At 39.9% G+C, this 21,634-nt stretch overlaps 1 protein-coding gene and 1 long non-coding RNA gene across 2 annotated transcripts in view; one reads left to right on the top strand and one right to left on the bottom strand.

The window, feature by feature from the left end:
• Positions 1-3,615, top strand: part of LOC129014518 (uncharacterized) — a 123,198-nt gene extending 119,583 nt beyond the window's left edge. The window contains exon 3 of the long non-coding RNA XR_008494237.1: positions 2,744-3,615. This is a non-coding gene — a long non-coding RNA (uncharacterized LOC129014518). The remainder of the gene's footprint in view (positions 1-2,743) is intronic.
• Positions 3,616-5,175: 1,560 nt separating this feature from the next.
• ARRDC4 (arrestin domain containing 4) lies at positions 5,176-19,755 on the bottom strand. The gene is made up of 8 exons (XM_054451650.2): positions 17,809-19,755; positions 13,326-13,392; positions 12,954-13,101; positions 10,885-10,987; positions 9,627-9,883; positions 8,961-9,123; positions 8,267-8,421; positions 5,176-7,879 (listed from the first exon to the last, which is right to left on the bottom strand). Exons 1-8 carry the CDS (start codon positions 18,113-18,115, stop codon positions 7,823-7,825), a joined length of 1,257 nt encoding a protein of 418 aa, XP_054307625.1. The 5' UTR covers positions 18,116-19,755; the 3' UTR covers positions 5,176-7,822.
• Between the last annotated feature and the right edge of the window lie 1,879 nt (positions 19,756-21,634).

Below are 21,634 nucleotides of genomic sequence, written 5' to 3'. Positions count from 1 at the left end.
GGCATTGCTAAAGTTCAAAGACCCAGTGTCCCTGGCTGGCCAAGGCTGGAGAAAGAAGGTTAACATGTGGGTTTCCGGGCTTCCACCAATGTAGTTCTCCCCAGGAGACTTCCCTGTTGTGTTCAGTAGCAAGTCTGAGACTATTAGAAGTCTCCCTGTTCAATGTAGATACTGTTTTAAACATCTTCCCATTAGCAAAGGGAATTATTTTTGTTTTGTTCTTAGGAGGAGAATTCTGGTTGTCTTAAAAAGGCTTTATGTAAAATGAGATTAATTTTCTTAAAAACACTGCCTTTATCTGATGTAATGCTGCCACTCTCTTAGAGGAACAGCTGTTGGTGTTTGCAGCCATACATGTTTGAGATAAGGTATCTTTTGACATCATGACCAAGGTTTTTTGTTATGTAAGATGAGATAAAAGTAAGTATTGGCTGCAACAGTTTCCCCTGATAAGCAGTATTCCACTTTTATATAAGAGGGCCAGATGGTTGAATTAAGGATGAAATAACACATGTTGAAATTTGCTTTTAAATCCACCTCTGTACACAGAGGTTCTCTTAAGAGAAGTTTACCAGGAATCTTTGGCTTTGTCCTCTCCTAATGATACAGGAGCTAGAAAGAAATTATTTAGGCAGTTAGTGAGGGTAAGAGAGTCTTTGTCAAGGTTTTCTTTTTGAGAAAAAGCAGCCCCCAAATAATTTCTTTTCTAACAAAGAGCAGCCTGAAAAATCAAGCTGCTGACATAGAAAAGCAAGCTAGAAGCTTGCATGGGTGAATGCCGGCAGCTGTGCCAATGGGAAAAGGCTACCCGGGGGCCAGGCATGTTCAACATGGAGGCTCCATCTTCCCTTTTCTGTGTCAACCACATGTACAGTAAAGAAGCAGGCAACCTGGTGCTGGCCAGGTAGAAAATCCAGCTGCATAATAGAAGATTATGGTGGGCCGGCCATCTTCTTGCACTATGCAAATGACACACCTGGTCTGACCAATCTCTCGTACCCTATGTAAATCAGACACTGCCTCCTCAAGCTCCTGTATAAAATCCCGTGCATTTCACCACGGAACCAGAAGACCTGCCCGGGAACTTCTCTGTCTCTACAACAGAGGAGCGTTTCTCTTTCTTTCACCTATTAAACCTCTGCTCTTAACCTCACTCCTTGTGTATCTGTGTCCTTGATTTCCTTGGCGTGAGGCAACAAACCACAGGTATTATCCCAGATGAACGATGCCACTTCACTAAGGAAGATAAAGGAAACTAGAGACTAAGCTCAATATCACACTCCTCCCATGTGTATGCATACGTACATATACTTCTTTGTTTTAATTTACGCAGGAGAAAGAAGTTAGGAAAGTGTTTAGGTTCCTAAACTGTTTTTCCATAACCTGAGCTTTGTTGGAAGTGTTAGAACAGATCTGTAGCAAAACTCAGAAACAGTGAACCCTCAGTGCAGTTTCTCAGATGTGCTCACATGTGAGCCTAGATCCATCTTATACCTTGCTATTCCAGTTTAATAGTAGGGTATCGAATCTGGCTTCCTGTGCTGCAGTGATTTAGAAGGTGTATGAAATAGGGAATTGTTTTGTTGGACTCTTCCTTATTCCTTATCTGTTCACCACCCACCAATATAGCAACTACTAAAAATAAGGCTAGAGCTCTGTGTTCTTCTAGTAGTGAGATGACTCAATGTTGATAATGTGCCCTCTCTTGATTCCCAGGTGTATAAACAATGACATTTTTGATGAGTTTTCTTGCCCAAGGGGTGAAATCTTCAGCCAGTAAACAGAGCATCTGTGTGTGAGTGCATGTCAGTGTGCACATGCGTGCATGCCTTGTGTGTCCGTGTGTGTGCATTTGTGTGCTGTGTTTTGGGTGCAGCACACCAACGTGGCACATATATACATATGTAACAAACCTGCACGTTGTGCACATGTACCCTAGAATTTAAAGTATAATTAAAAAAAAGAAAGAAGCTAGTTAACTGTAGACAATAAATCTTTAGATGTTACTGAATCAACTCAATCAACCAGTTCCAGCAAGTCCAAATATTTGCGATGGTGGCAAATATGAATAAGCGATCACATATAGAACACCTGCCATGTGGACAATCAGATGGATTCTGTCATCTAAAATTTAAAAAGCAAAATAAAAAAATACCACGGAAACCTTCATGTTATGGGAATGTGACTGCATATTTGTAAAGAACACAGTCAGTGCTATATGTGTGAGCTGTAAATAATGTAATCATTATTATTTTGGTCTGGAACATTTTATGTCCTTTAGTCATTAAACTAAGGATCTATGAGGCTGGGGCAGCATGGAGAAATGACTATTAAACCATGCAGTGACTTTTTTTAAAAAAGAAAAAAGATAAACTTAGGGCATCTGTTCCCCCCATTTTCTCATTTAATTACAATTCCCTGATACCTTTCTACTAGTCTCGTACTGTTTGGGGGCAACTAGTAAGAAGCTGGGGGCAAAAGACTTCTCTTCCAATAAATTCCTGTGGAAGTAGGAACCTATTATCTGTTTGTTCATTTTGTAATGGAGCTTACATTCTTACCTGAAATAGACACAGCTCTGGAGGTAAAGGGTGTGGAGGAGAGGAAGAAATAACAGTGTTTGTGTGTGCACATGCGTGTGTGTGCACGTATGTGGCAGGTGTTTGCAAACAGGAGGGAGGCACCTATGCTTTCCTTGTTTCCAGTGGGAGAAGCTGCCTAAAGCGTGTCTCTTCCTTTTCAGGAAGACATCTTGGTTCCCTGAAAATTTGTCAGGGATGGTGAAATCTCCATCAATGAACACAGAAAGCTCCACCAAAGAGACAGTTCATGGCGAATTCAGTTATAGTGACATTCTAGAAGCTGACGCTGGTCAACCCTTTCTATCCATCTCCACCCCATCTCAGTGTCTTTCTTTTGCTGCTGCTTCTCATCACCAACAAACTCATGTCTGGTTTTTGGGAAATATTAGTGTGTAATGGCTTCTATAAAATAAGAGCTCTGCTTTCTAGAAAAATTTAATAGTCTTAGCAAATAAGCCCATGTTTTATAGTATTGTTTCATTAGGAATAAACACATATATTGTAGTTAAAAATTTTCTCAGCTTCCGAGTGGTCTTTCCATTTCATCAGATGTTAAGAAGTGGGAGTATGAACGAAGGAATTAAAGAAGAAACAGAAAAGAAGAGAAAAAAATCACAAAATTTAATACTCAAACACACCAGGCAACTGTAGTCTCTTTCCTGGATAATTTATGTTAAAATTTATCAGACTCAGAAGCTGATATGATAAATAGCCCAATATAGTTTCTCCTTGTCTAATTTCATCACAGGTCTATCTGGCTCATTTATAATGTAATCTCTTTCTATTTAAAGGCAAAATACTTCAAGTATTTGACAAGCTAAACATTAGCCCTAAAAATTTGTATCAATCTGCATTTACATATTTTCTACATAAAAAGTTCTCAAACTCAAAATCAAAATATTTACAAAGGTATCATGTGCTTGTCGATGTCACACGTTTTCTTTGCAAAGTGCATAATGAAAATTTCAAAGTCGATTCTGTTTCTTTTAAAATGTCTCCATTAAAATACAAATAAACAAACTATTGATGCACGGAGCAATTTGCATGGATCTTAAGAGATGTTCTGCTGAGTAAAAAACTGCCATTCTCAAAAGGTACATACTGAATGATTCCATTTTTCTAGCATTCTCAAAATGACAAAATTACTAAGATGAAAAACGGATGGGAAGGCTGGGGTGAGGGAAGGAAATGGAGAGAGGGAGGGGGTGACTATAAAGGGACAACCTAAGGGAGTTTCTTTGCAGTGATGGAACAGTTCTGTGTCTTGATGGTGGTGGTGACGATACGCATTTCTACAGGAGGTAAAATGTCATGGAGCTATACACAAAAACATACACAAGAAAAACGACTGCATGCAAAGGCTGGCAAAATCCAAGTAAGGTCTAAGCTCTAGCTAAATTGTATTCTCAATGTCCCTGGTTTTGCTAATGTACTGTAGTTATCATTGCAGAAGACCGGGTGATGACTACACGAGACTTCCTTGTACTATTATTGCAACTTCTTGAGAGTCTGTAATTATTTCATTATATAAAGGTAGAAACAAATCTCTGCTGAAGAAAAGATTCTGGCAGCTAAACACACTTGGAAGCAATTTAGTCAAAGACTGGTGTCCTTTCGGGAGGCAGAGCTCTTAAGTGTAAACACTGAAGACTCTTGATTTAGCATATGCTTAGTATCTAGGTAACCAGGTCTGCATGTCTTAGGCTGTGTAACTGAAAACAATTAATTGTTCCCATTAGTTTTATGAAGATTGTAGAATCAGGAAATTTCAGAGCAAGCAGGGACCACGCTCTCAGGTTACAACTCTCTGTTTTGGTATCCTAATTTGTAATGTGAGGGCTTTCTCCTAGTTTCTTTGCAGTGTCTTGCCTAGTTCTAAATTTCATACTACACATAAACTACAGAAATTGTTAATGGTAATCAAAAATTTTGCCTCAGTATCGCATAAGACAAATATTTCAACTTATGTTGATTATAAATGTGGATACAGAAAGAACCTATTTATTATGTAACACCATCTATTAAAAATAACTGAAGAGCAAACCAACTGGACTAATTCTTACTCCTTAGTTCAGGTGGTAGTTTTCCAGGATAGAGGGTCTGGGCGGTTTCCTTGAAATGACATACCATTGCATCCTCCTTGTATAAAATATAGTGCTCATAACTACTGGAGTGTTTGTGTAGAAAGGGGTGGCATACTTAGGTCAGTGTGTCCCAGTAAGAGTCCCTTGACTGCCCATGAGACCTGCTAAATCAATCCTGGGGAGATTCTGGACAATCAAACACTCAAACTCAGGAGGCTTTAAAGAGTAATCCTTATCATTTGGGAATAAATGATTATACGCTTTTTTAACGAATATAGCTTTAGTTTCCTCACTTGTCTCAACTACTTTTCTTCATGGAATGCTAAAATTGGACTACCTTGGGAAACGGAGCCCACTGTAAAAACAAAGTCAGGTTCTAGGGCTGTTCCTCCCTCGTGATAACACGCCTAGAGAAAAGGATTTTAACTGCAGCAACATTTGTTTTTTTGGTATTGAATTCCCTTAAGTCTATAATAATTTATATTTGAAAAAAAAACTACCAACTCATAGCATTAGTGTAATAATTTTATTAATAAAACGAACCCATAGGGTTCAAACAAGCGTACAAAGTATTTTTTTTTCCTGTAGGTTAAATTGTTACATTTTTAATAATAAAAATAAGAAAGCTTTCATAGTTAACAAAAACATAACCCTTGCCTATTGTTTCTTACTGTGCAAAACAAAAACATAAAGAGTTTTGCTCACAGAAGGATTTTGTGCACCAAAACATGCACATTTTCAATTTCAAAATTTCTGCATCAAAATGAAAATTCCAAGGCCACGTTTTTGTTTTTTCAAACTAAAGAAGAGCAAGAGGGGAATAACCAAGCAAATAACAGCAGCTACATTTTTAATCTTCATTCCCAGGTATTTTCTGTTTCAATGTAGAATTCTCCACATTCATAAAATGATATCTTCAACCTACTGCTTACGGTCAGATATGCCAGTATCAGTTCAATAAGGCAAGTCACACCTTTTAGCTATTCTCTTAAGTCCTACAGAGATAGTTTCACTTCAATTTCACAGGGACACTTCATGATTTATCTAATAAAGGTGATAATCCTAGTGAACGATTCCTTTAAGTAGTTGCTTTCCTAGATGGAACCAAATAATTAAACTTTCTCTCTCTCCATACTGGAGTTTGTTTCTTTCATTATGTTTTAGTATCATGGAGTTGAACAATGCCTTGACAAGGCATGAACTATAACTCAGAAGTCAATAAACAGTTGAAGATGATCTTTTCTAAAGTAAAAATCAACTGTTTAGACAACACTTAAATACACATTACCTGTTTAAAGACACACACACACACAAAAGCAAAATTTAAAAACCAAATCAAGGAATAACGTTTTGTGACAATTTCAGTAGCACAATTACTGGTCTAACAGTTTTGCATTGTGGGAATTTAAATAGCGGCTTACAATGAAAGAACTATGCACGATACTTCCATGATTGCAGAGGAGAGGTAAGCCCAGAGGGTGAAGAGCATACCTTTGCCTAATGTGTGTAGAAAATTCCCTGATCAAATGGCCAACTAACTTTTAAATACAAAATTTAACCTTAGAAGAACTTTTCTATTTTTGGTGAACATGCTGATTGAAAGAAAAATCAATCATTCTGTTAAATGAAGTACAGTATTCTGCAGGGGAAGCACCAGGGTTTCTAGATCAAACCCTTAGGACATGAAGAAAACCAAAGTACTCTGCTGGTTCAAAATCTCTATCACAGGAATCCCTGGCTCCCTTCCACATGTCCAGAGATGCTCTCAGCTCAAAAAACCAACAGATGGAAGGAAAAGCAAGTGAACATGTGACCATGTAGGAGGGGAGCTGGGGACAGTAAAACACTGCTCAGACTTTTAGCAGCAACACAATCCTGTTGGTCTGCATATCCTGAGGTTAAATGATAATAAAATATTGCACCAACACAATAAAGAAAATCACAGTTTAAACAATTACTGAAGAACTGGAATAATGTACAATGCAGTGACTGCCATCAGTAGACCTAGGTCTCTTGACAGGAATTAAAGTTGTGTCTTTTCTAAAAATGGCACTCCTACCTTCTTTTGGTTTGGTGTTTATTTTGACATTCTCTTAGGTATACATATATTTATTTCCATTTAATGCTAACTTACTGAATTTTCCCCTTGGCCCAGTTTCATATTTAGTGATAGATGAGATTGTTGCTGTAAACAGCAGCAACTCCTAAGAAGAGTACTCAGGGCGAGAGATTTAAAAACATATCTGATAACCCCATTAGAGGTAGGTTAGAAAAAGGCCTTTTATTTTGGACTGTGTAGTTATCAAGGCATCCTGCAGATGCAACCTTTTCTCTCCCTTCTTTCTCTGACATGCTCCTAGGTAAATAAGATATGAGGAAAATCAAACATATATCCTGTTAAAGCACTTAAAGGGAGTAAAAAGTACCGCCTTCAACAAAACGTGTTTTCACATTGATATTCATCTTTCCCCTTTGAACTGACAAGCTTTTCAAGAAACCCTTTCTTGGTTTCATAATACTGTACTGCCAATTTATAAACTACATTTTAGTCTACCCTTGAAAGAATGAAAACTGTAGTACTTCATTAGGACCTCATATGACCATGATCTCAAGAAAAGATACTTTCAATGTCTTTAGGCCTGAATATGGTAGGAAATCATGAAGCACCCAAAACCTCAGGATCTCACTTCGTATTTGGAGTGGGCCATTCTCCTATTCACGCACACCCTTGTTTTGTTACCCTCTCCAAAATCAAGTCTTCACCCCTTCAGTTCATATTGCCTTCGTTCCACTCTTTACAACACCATGGGAAACTCCCACAGTGTTTCCACTGTTTACAGATTCCTTTCTCTCAGGTCAGCGCAGGCACCCTTGCACTTACTCTATAACCATCAGGACTTCCATTACATTCTGTGACTTTGCACATCTTCATCCCAGTTTCTAACAGGGATATATATATATGACCATCATATAAACTTGTGCAGCAATCCTGTCAGCCCACCAGAAATTTCTCACATTCTTTAATTTCTATTGCCTTCAGTCTTGATGTTCATTTATGTTTTCAAGTGAATCTTTCCTGTCTCTTTCCCAAAAAGGCAGAAGGAAAAGAACCAACATTCTAATTTGATGATGAACACAGTGATTTCTGAAATATGTTCAGAGAATGAAGGAAACAGGCTGGGTCTCTTCTACATCGCTAGGATGTGGATCAACCTGCAAAAAAACAGCAGACTGAGATTAGTGTTGTAGCATTATTTAAAATGGTTCTAGTACCTATTTCTAATTATATGACGGTTATATGCCAAGTGGGTCAAAGCCTGTGTAAGTCCCAGAAGGTGCTTCAGTTCTCTATATTCCATGGCCAAATAACACACCTTAAAGGCAATCCACAATACTGTATATGATGCCATAGATCACAAGGACAATAGTAAAAAAATCTGGCAAATGAATCAGCGATAATCTATTACCACTGTATAAACAAATTTAAATGTATCCCTTACTAATTACGAGTCAGCAACAGACACTCTAATAAATGGATGACAATAAATGATTATTTGACAATAATACAGTAAAAGTCTAATTTTCTTTTGCTTTGCTTACCTCTGAATAAAGAGGTGGGGGTTGAAACCGGAATTCTTGTATACAGGCAAACATAGGACAGCACACTTCTCCCTCACAGTTAGGGGGTTGAGGGTAAGGAGGAATGTGTCTAGAGAATTCTTCCTCTGATACCACATCTGCATAATTTGGTGGTGCTGAAATAGAAATGAAGTTGGAGTTAAGAAATCCACTCAAAAATTAATCTCAATTCTTAACTGTTACAAAAACAAGAAACAGCTAAACTTGAAGATAAAAATACGGCATTCTTTCCCTCTAATCAGCAAGGTTTTATGCATATTACAATAAAAAATAGATTCTCCTTTTATTAAACTACTACTAACAGATTATATTCTAGTCTCTTGAGATATAGGTAAACAAATATCACTGAAATATGACTACAGAAAATACATAACACACCATACATTTGACTATTTTTCATTGTTTTCCTACTACAAATAGGAATTAGGAAATGTACATCTTGTTCCTGAATCTGCTGTCAGCAGCTTTGCATCCTAGATAAAGCTAAACTTTCAAAGTCCCTCCCAGGACTAATGCTCTATGATTTTTTAGTAGTAGGAATAAAGATACCTATAGTAGCAGTACTAAACATCTGAGCACTTAATAGCTTGTATATTCTGTTCCTAGGTATTTTCTAGGTAAAGCTTCGTTATGAAAGAATGCCAAAATATTTTACCTTCAGGCTGTTCTGGCAGGGTCAGTGTCAACCAGCTCATATCCATACTGAACTGGCTGGCAATGCTGGAGTTTCTGCTGCCAAAACCATTATATGGAATTGTACCAATCACTAATGGCAGTTCGAGCATCAGTTTTTTAGCACCAGGAATGTGAATATATACCTAATAAGCCCCCCCAAAAAAAGAGAGAAAGGAACAAATGTAAGTTACACCTCCAGTAGGTAGCCCAATTAATTTCTTTTTTTCATAGAAACATGCTTTTGTCCGCTGCCACCACTCCCATCACAACTCTCAATTGTCTTGATTAAACAAAATGAAGAGTACACAAAACATAGTGAATGCTCTGTGACAGAGAACTGTGTCCTTAACATGCATTATTGTAGGTTTGCATGGCTTATATAATAATTATAGAAAATTAAGGATATGTCTTCAATATAATGAACACCCCTTAATGCACCTCAATTCTTTTATGGCATTCTATTAAATGCCCTGTGGGGAATAGTTTTTTATTAAAAACAAGGGCCAATCTTCATAAAGTCCCCAATTGGTGTTAATGCTGAAATAAAATGACATTTTTATAGGTAACTCTACATATGCACAGTAACATGACATCAGTTATTGTCCATCATACACATTTAAAAAAAAAAAAAAACAGCTTTGCTTACAGCTAAGGAATAGTCCACTCTGATAATGCAGCAATCCAGGATGGATGGAGTAACAGGTGGGATTTTTAGCGTTTTCCCATTCCATGTGTCCGTGCTCCCAGAAGCGATGTGGTTTCCTCGCACATTGGCGACCATGTGTCGAATGGTCTTTGTTTTTCCACTAGCCAAATATGTCTGCGTTTGGAAAATAGCAGCCTTTGGAACAATCAGACGAGAGGAACAATTCTCTATTTCTGCATAGATTGGAATAGCTTCTCCTAAAAAGAAAACAAAACCAGGGAGGATTCAGACTCCTGAAAAAGTTCTCACCACAATGGATTAGGGCCGTATAGCTGAAATGTTCCAACATCACTTTAACAAACTGAGAAGCTTTGATGGAAAACATATTGTAAATTCAAGCCAGAGAAATAAAAATTCACTGCAGGTTGTGGTAGATCTTATTTTCTAATCATTGCATTATTGACTTTTCTAAAGTAGCAATATTGCATTAGCAATTCTAAAGATATGTAAATGACCAGTGTCTATATAAATTAGGATAAGACATACAAATAAATGATTCAGAACTATGTTAAGTATAAAAGATCACTAACAAACTCATTAGTGCTTATCAAATTAAAATCTGCCTAACAGGAGAACAAAGCCTTTGCTTTTAAGGAATTAATAATGTTGAGGCACAGAAAGAATCAACGGATGGATTAGGCAAGTTTTATAACATTATGGCTCCACATCATACCATTCCATACTGAATTCCTTTCTAACAAGTCAGAATCCTGGAGCAGGGGCCAAATCCACTGCTGGAAATGGGCCCTTCACTAATGGCAGTTCCAGTAACAATCTGATTGTTAAGTTTGTTAATACACGACATTCCAGTCCCATGTATTTGCATATATCAAGGCAGCATGGATCAGAATGTCTAATAGCATTTCATACTCCAGTAGTTCTCTTTTTAGCAATACAACCCTGGAGATTCTTTTGCAACATTAAAATCAGATGCTGGCATTTTCTCATTCCTCTAGTTATACTCTTTGTTACTAAAGGAACAGGATCGAAGTCAGAAAAAAACAGGAGTTTGACTGGAAACAATTCCTCCATTTAAAAATACTTAAATATCAATTATTTATATTAAAAAGTATCACTATTCATGTTTTAAAATACTATACACGTCATATAATTACAAAAAACACTATTTAAAATCACTTAAAATTAGCTAAGAAAATGAATGAAATCTTTCATTTGGACTTTCAAGCATTTTGCTTACCATTACAGTATCCCTTTCTTTCAATTTTGGCACTCAGCGAGACTGGACCAGAAGTGAAAAACCAACAGCCAACCATTTTCTCTTGAGTTTTCAATACCGGGGTCTTGAAAATTTCAAACAATAAAACAACCTTAATTAAGCCACTCTAGAGAACTCATAGAACTTACAATTATATCTTTCTTCACAGAATGGTTGTAAGGAAATACCAAAAAATGAATAAAACTTTCTTATCCTTATGTAACCTATTAGGCCAAATATGCACAAAAACAGGGTGTTAAGACTCCCCTTTTAGGAAAACTACAGTGAATTTTCGGATTCAAAAATTAGCATGACACCATCTTATTTTACCCTGAAGTCATTATGTTTCCAGGAGATAATATACCATGTTTTTTTTTAAAAAAAATCAAAAGCTGTATTAGTACTTATAAACAGGACAGAATTATTTTTAAGACTTTATATATAAAAGTCAGGTGGAAGGATAAATGATATAAAAATAAAAAATAATCAGAACATTATATTTATTTTGGCATTTAATAAGTGGAATAAACAAACAGCCTTTTCCCACCACTTACTTCAAAATGCATTATCAAGCAGAAATTTCATGTGTTCTTAATTTGGAATGGTTTTGGGGTTTTGTGTAATAGTACAAATAACATGCGTAGTGTTAACAGATCTGAAAAGCTTATTAAACATACTATCTCACTGTAGTATTCTATAGTGTTAAGAGAAGTTACTACAAGATTTACAAGGTTCAGTTTACAAGTTACACACACCAAAGCTTGCTGTAAAACCCAGTTACTTGCAATATATTTTTTTTATTTATACAAAGAATAGTAAGGGATCAACAGTGTCTGTTTTTGGCAAAGACAAATCCCTTTAAATCAATTCCCACAATGGTCATAAAAACTTTAAAAATATTTAACCTCCCAATTCTAAGTAGTTTTTAAAAATACAAGCTACTTGGCATCACCAATTTTTCAAAAATGGTTTGAAAGCAGCTGTTAAAGTCATAGCTATAAGCCAGGCCAGCTGGGTGCTGGCTATTTTATGATTCTGACCACAAGAGGCCATGTAACCACAGCATATCTGCTATCTTTTCATCATCTAAAGGTGAACATTAAATTCTATTTCTTTTTCATGCGAAAATAAGACTTAAACAACAACTTTTAACTGCTAGCTTTTTCCTTGTCTTTAAAAACACAGGCTAGAAAAACCTCCAACATGAAAAATACATCTTTGTCACATCAGTATCGTGATGGAAAGTTTAAATTATCTCAGTATTTTCTATGAAGTAAAAAAAATCATTCATTCATATTTAAATGAAGAACCATTAGGTCCTAGTAGCTATCATGAAAGTACAAGGTATAATTTTATATTATTTTGATAATATGGGTTTAGATAAAAGAATCTAGCTCATTAGCTCCCATCTTGCCTATTCTGTTGTTACTTATAGCCTGATCTTTCTTATCAGTCTACAGTATTTCTGGTGATTATTAGAAGTTCAATGCTTTAATGTGGCCAAATCTGTCATAAGGAAATGATAAGTGAAAGGATCTCGGCGGCAGCTGCATGCACTTACTTAATGTTAGAAAATGACATGCAAAATGGAAGGATACATAGCATAATGGCCTGAGCTTCAATAACAGGCTGAGCATGATTAATACTCTTCCATAATTACTGTTCCTCAACCTGCTATTATTGAGGAGTTTAGAATACCCCAGTCCTGTAAATGTGGCCACTCTGGTAAAAGTAACTACTCTCTGTGTGTGCATTATTGTTATTAAGCCTTATTAATGCATTTCAAGCCTGTGTAACTTTTTGGCAAAAGAAGCCCTGAACAGCAGGGACATAATCAATAGTATTAACACACACAATTTGTAATTTGTCCAACCTAGAATCATATATTTATAGTGAATGCCTTTGGGTTACAAGATTGTGTTTTCCAAGCCATCAGAAAGTGACAGGACAGACTACCAGTAAACTGGCTAAATATAGATCCCACTGTTGAAAGGAAGGAGGAAGGGAGGGAAGGAGGAAAAGGAGGAGGAAGAGAAAAAGGAAGAACTTACTAATAATGCTGGTGTGTTGACATCAACATGACTAACAACCTGGAGTTCCCGCTTTACACTCTGATCAGGTACCTTGGGTCGTTCCAACACTGCCCGCACACAGTACTGAATGCTTCCATATTTCCCAGTAAATGAGGTGACCAAAGGTCTGAAACCAACCAAAGACATTAATTATGCGTTTACTTTTCAGTTAAACAAAGCCAAAAAAAGCATGGTTTAAAATGTTTTAGGTTGGAAATAAAAAAAGAGTAAGTCTATTTAGGGACTATTCAGTATAAACATGCATACCTGAGAATCCGAAGATACCTAGCAGTGATAAATTTGAATAGACATACTGCAGAGAAAACCACAAAATTGTAGTGTTTCACTTACTCAGATGGAAGTTGAAAGCGAAATGGGAATTCATGTTTTCCAGGCTGTAACAAAATGATGCCTTCACCTATAAGAGATTGTATTTTATTTTAATGAAGGATAGTTAGTATTAGATCAAGAGTTTTCACAATGTAAATAATTTTTGAAGGAAGTTTTTCTCGCTACAAAATGCAGCATACTCCAAAAGTTCATTAAACAAATGTAGAGAATTAAGTTTGAATGTGTGTGTGTGTGTGTGTGTGTGTGTGTGTGTGTGTGTGTCTATGTGTTTTAGAGACAGGGTCTCGCTCTATTGCCCAGGCCAGAGTGCTACGGCCTTGAACTCCTGGGCTCAAGCAATCTTCCTGCCTCAGACTCCCAAGGAGCTGGGACTAGATGCATGTGCCATGGTTCTTGACTAATTTTTAATAATTCTTTCCGGAGACGGGGGTCTTGCTATATTGCCCAAGCTGGTCTGAAACTCCTGGCCTCAAATGATCTCCCACCTTGGACTCCCAAAGCACTAAGCTTATAGGGGGGAGCTACTGCACTTGGCCAGTTTCTACCAAGTACCATAACACTCACACATACATACACACATATTCCACTCTCAAATAGACCAATTACTAAAGTGCTAAGGCTCAGAACTCCAACATACATATATATGTGTATATGGATATGTATATATGTGTGTGCATGTGTATATGTAAAAATCACAACTGCTTACCCCCATTCTATTACACTAACGGGAAATACCAATATTAAATTGGACCAAAAACTAATTTAGCAAAAGACAGATTTATTTTGGGTATACCAGAAACATCACACTGAGTATTCTTTGAGCAGAAATGGAAAAGGGAGCGAAAACTTTATGAATATTATTAATACTGGGTATAACACAAAACAGCGAAACCAACAAGACAAGCTATTAAGCAAGTCATGTATGTATCCTTGAGCTCTCCTGACTAACACAGAGTTTCTTGGTGGCTAACTTGGAATACAGAAAGGGCTTTACCAAGCATGGCCAGGGCCCTTTACTCAGCTTTGGGTTACCAGCTCCATTTTATTTCATGCAGAAGCTTATCACTGGATTGTGAGAAGGCCAAAATGCAGGGTGTAGAGGGACTTTGTAAGGCCAGAGGCACCACTGAAACCTCTGATGAAGGCACCAAGACAATCTGTTTAATTCAGATCCAAAGTAGACTTCACCGCTTTCACGGTTGGTCAGGAGGCTCTCTTGAGAGACTTACACACTGTCCTTTCATTGCATGCTCAGATTTAATATTGAATTCCCTTATTGTGGATAGGATAAATAAGATGAAGAAATCGGAACACAGAGACAGAACTCTGAGATTTGCCTGGTCATCTGACACTAAAATGAAGATTTCTACTTTATCCATTCACTAAAAAAAAAATTTAAAAAAATCAGTAGTGAAATGGGAATTTTTTATCCCTTAAATAAAAAAATAGATTTTTATTTTATGACCTTAACCAAGTCAGCTGACATTTCAACTTTGTACTTTTAGAAAATAGGAACACATTACTGACCCATTAAGTCTTCTGAATCTATCCCCAATTTTTAATGTGTTAACATCAAGGGGGATAAAAAAGTGACACACCTGCCACTTAAGTCAATTTGAATACTCCACAGTTGGGTGACTGGAGGCAAAGTGAAGAACAAGTCACAGGGGCGTGAAATCATGTTAAATGCAGTGGCAGGGCGGGTCCCAGTGGCTGAGGTGTGCTCAGGAAGGTTGCAGCAGAGCAGGGACCAAGGAAGCATCTCGACCTGACAGCTGTGGAGTGAAAGGCTCAAGGCAATCCCAGTGCTCCTAAAAGAGCTGGGCTAAAGTTCTAATTTGAAATTACTAGATTACAGAACATGACCAAGTATTTACAAATGTTTTGAAATGTGTATTTCATTTGAGTTTAAAATGTATAGTGCTTAGATTCCAGGCACCGTGGATAATCCTCAAATAGACTGGGGGAGGAAAGGGATTACATGCTTGTACACAAGTAATGACCATAGAGTGCTAGAACCTAGAGCATCCACATAGGAACATGGGTGGGTCCGACATCTTCAGGACCTGAGGGCTGGAATGGAGACAGGTAGGAAGGGAAATTTAGATAAGGGAATAGCATGAGGAAGAGCATGGCAGGCATTTGTGGGGAACACAGTTGCCCAGGATACTGAAGAGAATGAGAGACATGAAGTTCCCCTTTCATTAAGAAACAAATTGATACCGGACCTATATCATTTAAAATGAGACTTTCAACTATCTCAAAACATAAACAGGAAAAAGAAATGGAAAACTGATAAAAATGGGTTATAATATTTGGAATTCAATCTTTGTTTTCTTTTCCTCTTTCTCAATTTTTGTTTTTAATGTAAAAGGTTCACAAGCTGAACCATGTGCCCATTTCTGCTTCTGCACCAACCGCTCAGTATTTCTGTCTTGTATACTGAGCACTACAAAGTCACAGGAAGATGTTTCAATCACTAATGGTCTTACAGCCGAAGCTCATAATTAAAGGTTTTGATGAACCGTGGGGATGCAGAAGACCATTACCGAGGCAGAGACTGGGGCTCAGGAAGGGTGAGGGACTTGCATAAGGTCACACTGCTGCTGGGTGACCAAGAACTGAAACCAACTCTCTGATTCTGTCTTGTTTTTCTACTATAGTTTCTCCATAAAAATATGAAGAAAATCAGTCACAATGACAGCAAGTAGTTGAATTAGATTAAGGATGTCAAAGAATTATCTGGAGAGCATTTGTGAAAACAGATCCCAGTGCTACATAATATGGATTTCTAAAAATCTCCTTAGGTGAATGCAACACAGACAGGTTTTGTAATTAAATTACCCCCAGAATCTAGACTGTGTCAAGATGCTAACTTCTTCCAAGCTATAGATATTAGGGGTGACTCATTTTTTTTCCTCAACTAAAAGAGACTATGATTTTAAGCAAAATGTAATTGTGCCAATATGTGCTATAATACATTCTAAAACAAGTTTAACATTTTCAAATCGTCTAGTTTTTACATTCTGTTCCGCATGTATATATGTGTGTGCATGTGACAAATAGACATCTGACTTGTGAATTAAAAAAAATATTTGTTAGCCCAGATTTTACCAAAGCAGTTTTTTATTGCTAATCCCAGGTTCAACTGCTTTTAATTTTACATCTATTTACTCAGCAGTTAAAGGCCCAGAGATAGAGTCCAAAGTCCTGGACAAAAATCAATGTATGTCTCTCTCCCAAGGTCCTTGACTCCATTCAGCCATCTTGCAAATTGTGTTGTCTGCTTCCGCTGGGGCCTGGGTTGATCCTGGAAGCCATACTGAGGAAAGTGCATGAAGTGCATCACTAACACACTGTTCCCATTGATCCAAAAGGCAGTTTTGGTTCCAAATATGGTTTTCCTCACTACAATTTTGGGATCACTCAGATGATCACTTACCTCGAGGACTTCACTGTGTCCACAGTAGGATAAGGCAAAACCACATATTCTATTATATTTTGTATAAGACATAGCACATAGATATAATGCGTTTACTCTTCAAGGAGAGGAGGTGCATACCATTGTTTTATTTGATAGATAAAAGCTCATGGCAAAAAGGTAAAAGTTTAAACTAGTTTCCATCCATGAAATAAGAGTAAGACTCATAGTTCTTAGTATTTTCGTGACTAAAGGGATCCAATTTTGGTGTCTAATATTAATGAAACACTCATGTAGTGTGTCCCCACATGGGTACTTCTAGAAAAGTCTACACTATGAACTGGACTTCACCAAAGTGAGCAGGAAGGGAAATCCCGACACGCCCAGATGCCCTTGTCTCTAAAGGCATTCTGAGTGGAGAGAAGTGGGGGAGAGGGGAATGGGGGGGAAGAGGATGCGGAGAAAACAGCAGCAGTATCAGGTGGAGGCACAACTCTTACTAAGTTGCCCTGCTCCCCAGAAGAGGGAAACCAAGCATGATGGTTAAGTCTAGAAAACACTTCCTTTGAACTCCTACCCCTCAGGAACTACTTCCCTATTCCCAAAACCAAATTTCTGCTAATTCATCATGAACCAAGAACGCATCCAGGAGAGGGAGGAGTGGAGGCCGTAAGACACGGGCACCTCGGAATGGAACCTCATAGCCGCCGGTTCCACCCGTCCCTTCCTCGGACCAGAAGGAACAGGACCTGGATTTCTGGATCCCCCACTGTCCAATCACAGGTTCCCACTGCACCCAACGGCCCCCTCCCGTCGCGGTCCTAGAAAATCCCGAGCCACTGGTCCCGGTCAGGCCCGGCGGGCCAGGGGCGGGGCGCCAGGTAGAGCTGCGCACCCAGGACTTGCGGTCTCTCCTTACCCGCGAGGCTAGGCCGGACCCCACCCCCGGAAGCCCGCCCTGATCTCACCTGCCAGGTGGGCATCCCGCGGGTGCGCGGCCTCCCAGCCCCTCCCCGGCCCCGCAGCCTGGCGGGGGAACCCCAGGCGCTCGCCTGCGCTTACCGGCCGGGGGCTCCCGCAGGCTGAGGCGCACGTTCAGGTACTCCACCTCCGAGAAGACAGCCAGGGCCGCGGCGCTGGCCGAGGCGCGGGGGCAGGGGCTCGGGCCCCAGGCGGCGGTGGCGCGCCCCTGGGCCTCCAGGCGCAGCGCGCGCAGGGCCACCGGCTCGGACGCCTCCAGCAGCACGTGCCCGGCCACCGTCTCGCCGCTGGAGTAGCAGCCCTTGCGCTCGTCCTCGAACACCAGACCCAGGCTCTTCACGCGGCCCTCGGCACCCACGGCCGCCGCGCACCCAGCCTCGCCGCCCATCCCGCCGGGCGACTCGTCCCTGCCCCTGAGGTCGGCAGAGGCCCGGAGCCGGGGTCGCGAGCACAGCGGCGCCGCTGTCACAGGCGCTCGCGGCAGGCTGAGGCCGCCGCGGCAGCCGTGCGGTACCCGATGGAGCACCGGCTCGCCGAGGGGCCTGTCGCTTTAACAAACCCAGTTGGGGCTGGAAAAGGGCCGGCATAGCCCACCCCCGGCGGGCGGCCATTGGTCAGCTGCGAGCCCTGCTTCATGCTGATTTGTTGTAGATGGTCACTGAGTCATTTCATTGGCGCTCCCACGCGTGGGTTGGCGCAGGAAGGCCGTGCGTGATCAGAGAGTGTTGGCCAATCGGGAGGCTCCGGCGTGCACGTGCACAGGCCGTTTACTGGCTGAGGCCAGGCACAGTCCTGGAGCCCAGGCCAATAGCGAGGCGGTGCGCCCATGTGGACAGACAGTGGGAAACAGTATCTGTCAGGGAGGGGGCGGAACAGGGTTATCTCCGGCTCTTAGCGTGTCAGCCGTTCCCATAGTTACGAACGGGGGCGGGGTTTCTAGCAGCGTAAGGACTTTGCAGGAGCCACTGGGTTCTCGTTAGAGCATGAAGTTGTGGCTGTAACTGGCTTGTGTTTATGATTACATCTGCAATACTCGAGAGGAAATAGATGCTCTGGGAAACGGAACTCGGCAATATTTCCTTTTGAGATCTTGGGGGCCGGCCGCATCGGGACTTTAATGAATGACTTGGAATCTTCTAACCTCCAGGTTTTTGATCCCCGCCTCTACCAGGTTTCAGAATTCCCAGCCCATGTAAGAGCCATAGATAAGAAAAATGAGGGTTGTGGTTTTAAACCTGATACATCCCCTAAGGAGTTCTCCTCCTAAGCTCCGCAGTGTCGCTGTTAGGCATAGCTGGAACTCTGATTCTTCCTGCTGTAAATAAGGTCATGAATCACATTGTTTTTGAACATCTGTCACTCAAGTTTTTGCCCCACCCGAAAGTTTCCTGACATCAGTATCATATCCACAAAAATTTCCAATTGCCTTGATGACTTGTTCCTCACACCCACGGTTCCTCTGGCTTGTCCTGCTGCATTTTCCTTTTTAACCTTCCATTTTTTCTCTGTTCTGTTTTTTACCATCTTGCATAGCTGTCATTAGCTGGCCATCATTTTCTTAACTTCTAAGTTGTCCCCTTATCGACATGCCACGTTTGTGAGCTGTTATGTATTGATTAATCTCACAATGAAATTTAACAATTTTCCTAAAAAAAAAAAACCTCAAAGTAAAGGTTGCTCTACTACCCTCGTTGAGTTTAGATTATTAATCTGGAGCTTTAGTAAAGTTTTATAAGTTCAAAATTTCCTTATTACCTCTCAGAGAAAGTGGAAAAGTCACAAATTAGGCTCTGTGTAAAGTTCAGAAATAGTTGCTATTCTCTGACCATTTCGTCTAAAATAGCTCCCAACATGCTCTTACTCTGCCTACTTTTTTTTTTATAACACAACCTGACCTTACGTGTTTATCTTTGTATTATCCATCCCACTCATTTGAAACACAGAACTTGTTCTCATTCGTTTTTTGACCTCTAGGGCCTAACACGGATCTTAGCATACAATAAGCGCGCAATAAATGTTGAGTGATTGAATGATGTATCCTAACCATGTAGTATTATTGGCTCTGCAATACATGAATAGTGTTCTGCCTCTTATTCTACTAAACTTTCACTGTCTCCAGGCAATGGTTCCCTCCAAATTAAGTGGCTGGGAGAGGGAGAAAAGGACAATGGTCCTAATGGTGTTGAAAGGACAAAATGGCAGATTTTGCATTCTGTACTGGGAAAGACCAGACTCTCTGTTCTCATTTCAGTTAAGAACAATTTTGGCCAGCCAGGCGTGGTGGCTCACACCTGTAATACCAGCATTTTGGGAGGCCGAGGCAGGCAGATCACAAGGTCAAGAGATCGAGACCATCCTGGCCAACATGGTGAAACCCCGTTTCTACTAAAAATACAAAAATTAGCTGGGTGTGGTGGCTCGCACCTGTAGTCGCAGCTACTCGGGAGGCTGAGGCAGGAGAATCTCTTGAACCTGGGAGGCGGAGGTTTGCAGTGAGCCGAAATTGCGCCACTGCACTCCAGCCTGGGTGAGAGAGCGAGACTCCATCTCAAAACAACAACAACAACAACAACAACAAAAAAACAATAGTTTTGGCTACAGGTAACAACAGAATGTGTGACCAACACACATTCTACCTTTAAAAATATTCCTTGTTTACTAGACGAAAAGGTCAGTAGTAGAGTATGGCCCCTTCAGATTGATGCATCAGAATCCTTTTATCTTTCTCCTTGACATACTCTGCTCCCTTCATCGTAGTAGGGATTAACACAGCTCTAAGTGTCTCCTTCTCTTCCTTACACCACAGAGTTCAACACATAAAGCAAGGGAGGGTCTGCAAGCAAACAAAAATTCTCTCTTCTCTCAGAAAGAAGATATATTTATATCCTAGATGCCCCCAACAGACTTCTTACATGACATTGGCCAAAACTGAGTCATATGTACACCTATAGATTATTGACTGGCAAAAATAAGTAGGATTTTTACAATTCACTTAGACCAGTCATTCTTCTCTGGGTGCTGAACACAATCAGAGCTCTGTTAACAAGGAAGAGGGTCAAATGGCTGTTGAGCAGTCAACATTGTAGAGCCATTTGAATGGCTTAAGTGGGTCTGGCCAAATTTGCTATAGAGCAGAGCTGCCCTAGCCAGACATTAAGAGGATATTAAATAAAAAATATTCTATAACTAGAGAGAAGGTAATTTATATGGTGACTCAACTCATTCACAGATAAAATTCCATTTTTGTTGTGTATACATTACAATGAATATTCGAGTTCAGCTATTATTAATATAGCAGCATATGACAGTTAAAAAAAATCCAATCTGACAATCTCTTAATTGGCATGTTTACCATTTACATGTAATGTGATCTTTAACAACGTAACAACATTGGTGCTATAACTTGCATCCCCAAAATATGCAAAATATGGGGGTGCTATAACTTGCATCCCCAAAATATATGCTGAAATCCTAACGCCCAAGATGATGGTATTAGGAGGTAGGGCCTTTGGGGAGGTGATTAGGCCGTGAATGCCAGGGGCCTCATGAGTGGGACTAGTGCCCTTACAAAAGAGGCCTGAGAGAGAACTCTTGCTCCTTCCACCACGTGAGGATGTAGAAGGCACCATCTATGAAGACGCAGGCTGCTATGGCTTAGATATGGTTCGTCCACACCAAAACTCATATTGAGATTTGATGCCCGATGGGGCAGTGTTGGGAGGCGGGACCTAGTGGAAGGTGTTTGGGTCATTGGAGTTGATCCCTCATGAATAGCTTAACACCCTCTGGCAAGAGTGAGTGAGTTCTTGCTCTTATGAGACTGGATTGGTTCTCACTCGAGCAGGTTGGTAAAAAGAGTGTCGTCCAAGAGAGCTCTTGCTTCTCTCCCCATGTGATCTCTTTGTGC

Source organism: Pongo pygmaeus, chromosome 16 (genome assembly GCF_028885625.2).
Source record: "Pongo pygmaeus isolate AG05252 chromosome 16, NHGRI_mPonPyg2-v2.0_pri, whole genome shotgun sequence".
Taxonomy (NCBI): Eukaryota; Metazoa; Chordata; class Mammalia; order Primates; family Hominidae; genus Pongo; species Pongo pygmaeus.
The sequence above is the reverse complement of the archived record's forward strand: the minus strand, read 5'-3'. Positions and strand labels throughout refer to the sequence as shown.

Coding starts and splice junctions, on each gene's coding strand:
- ARRDC4 (XM_054451650.2), bottom strand. CDS start 18,115: ATGGGCGGCGAGGCTGGGTGCGCGGCGGCCGTGGGTGCCGAGGGCCGC. Junction 13,102..13,325: donor CGCTTTCAACTTCCATCTGA/GTAAGTGAAACA, acceptor GGTTGGTTTCAG/ACCTTTGGTCACCTCATTTA. Junction 9,884..10,884: donor AAGAAAGGGATACTGTAATG/GTAAGCAAAATG, acceptor TTTTCTTTTTAG/GAGAAGCTATTCCAATCTAT.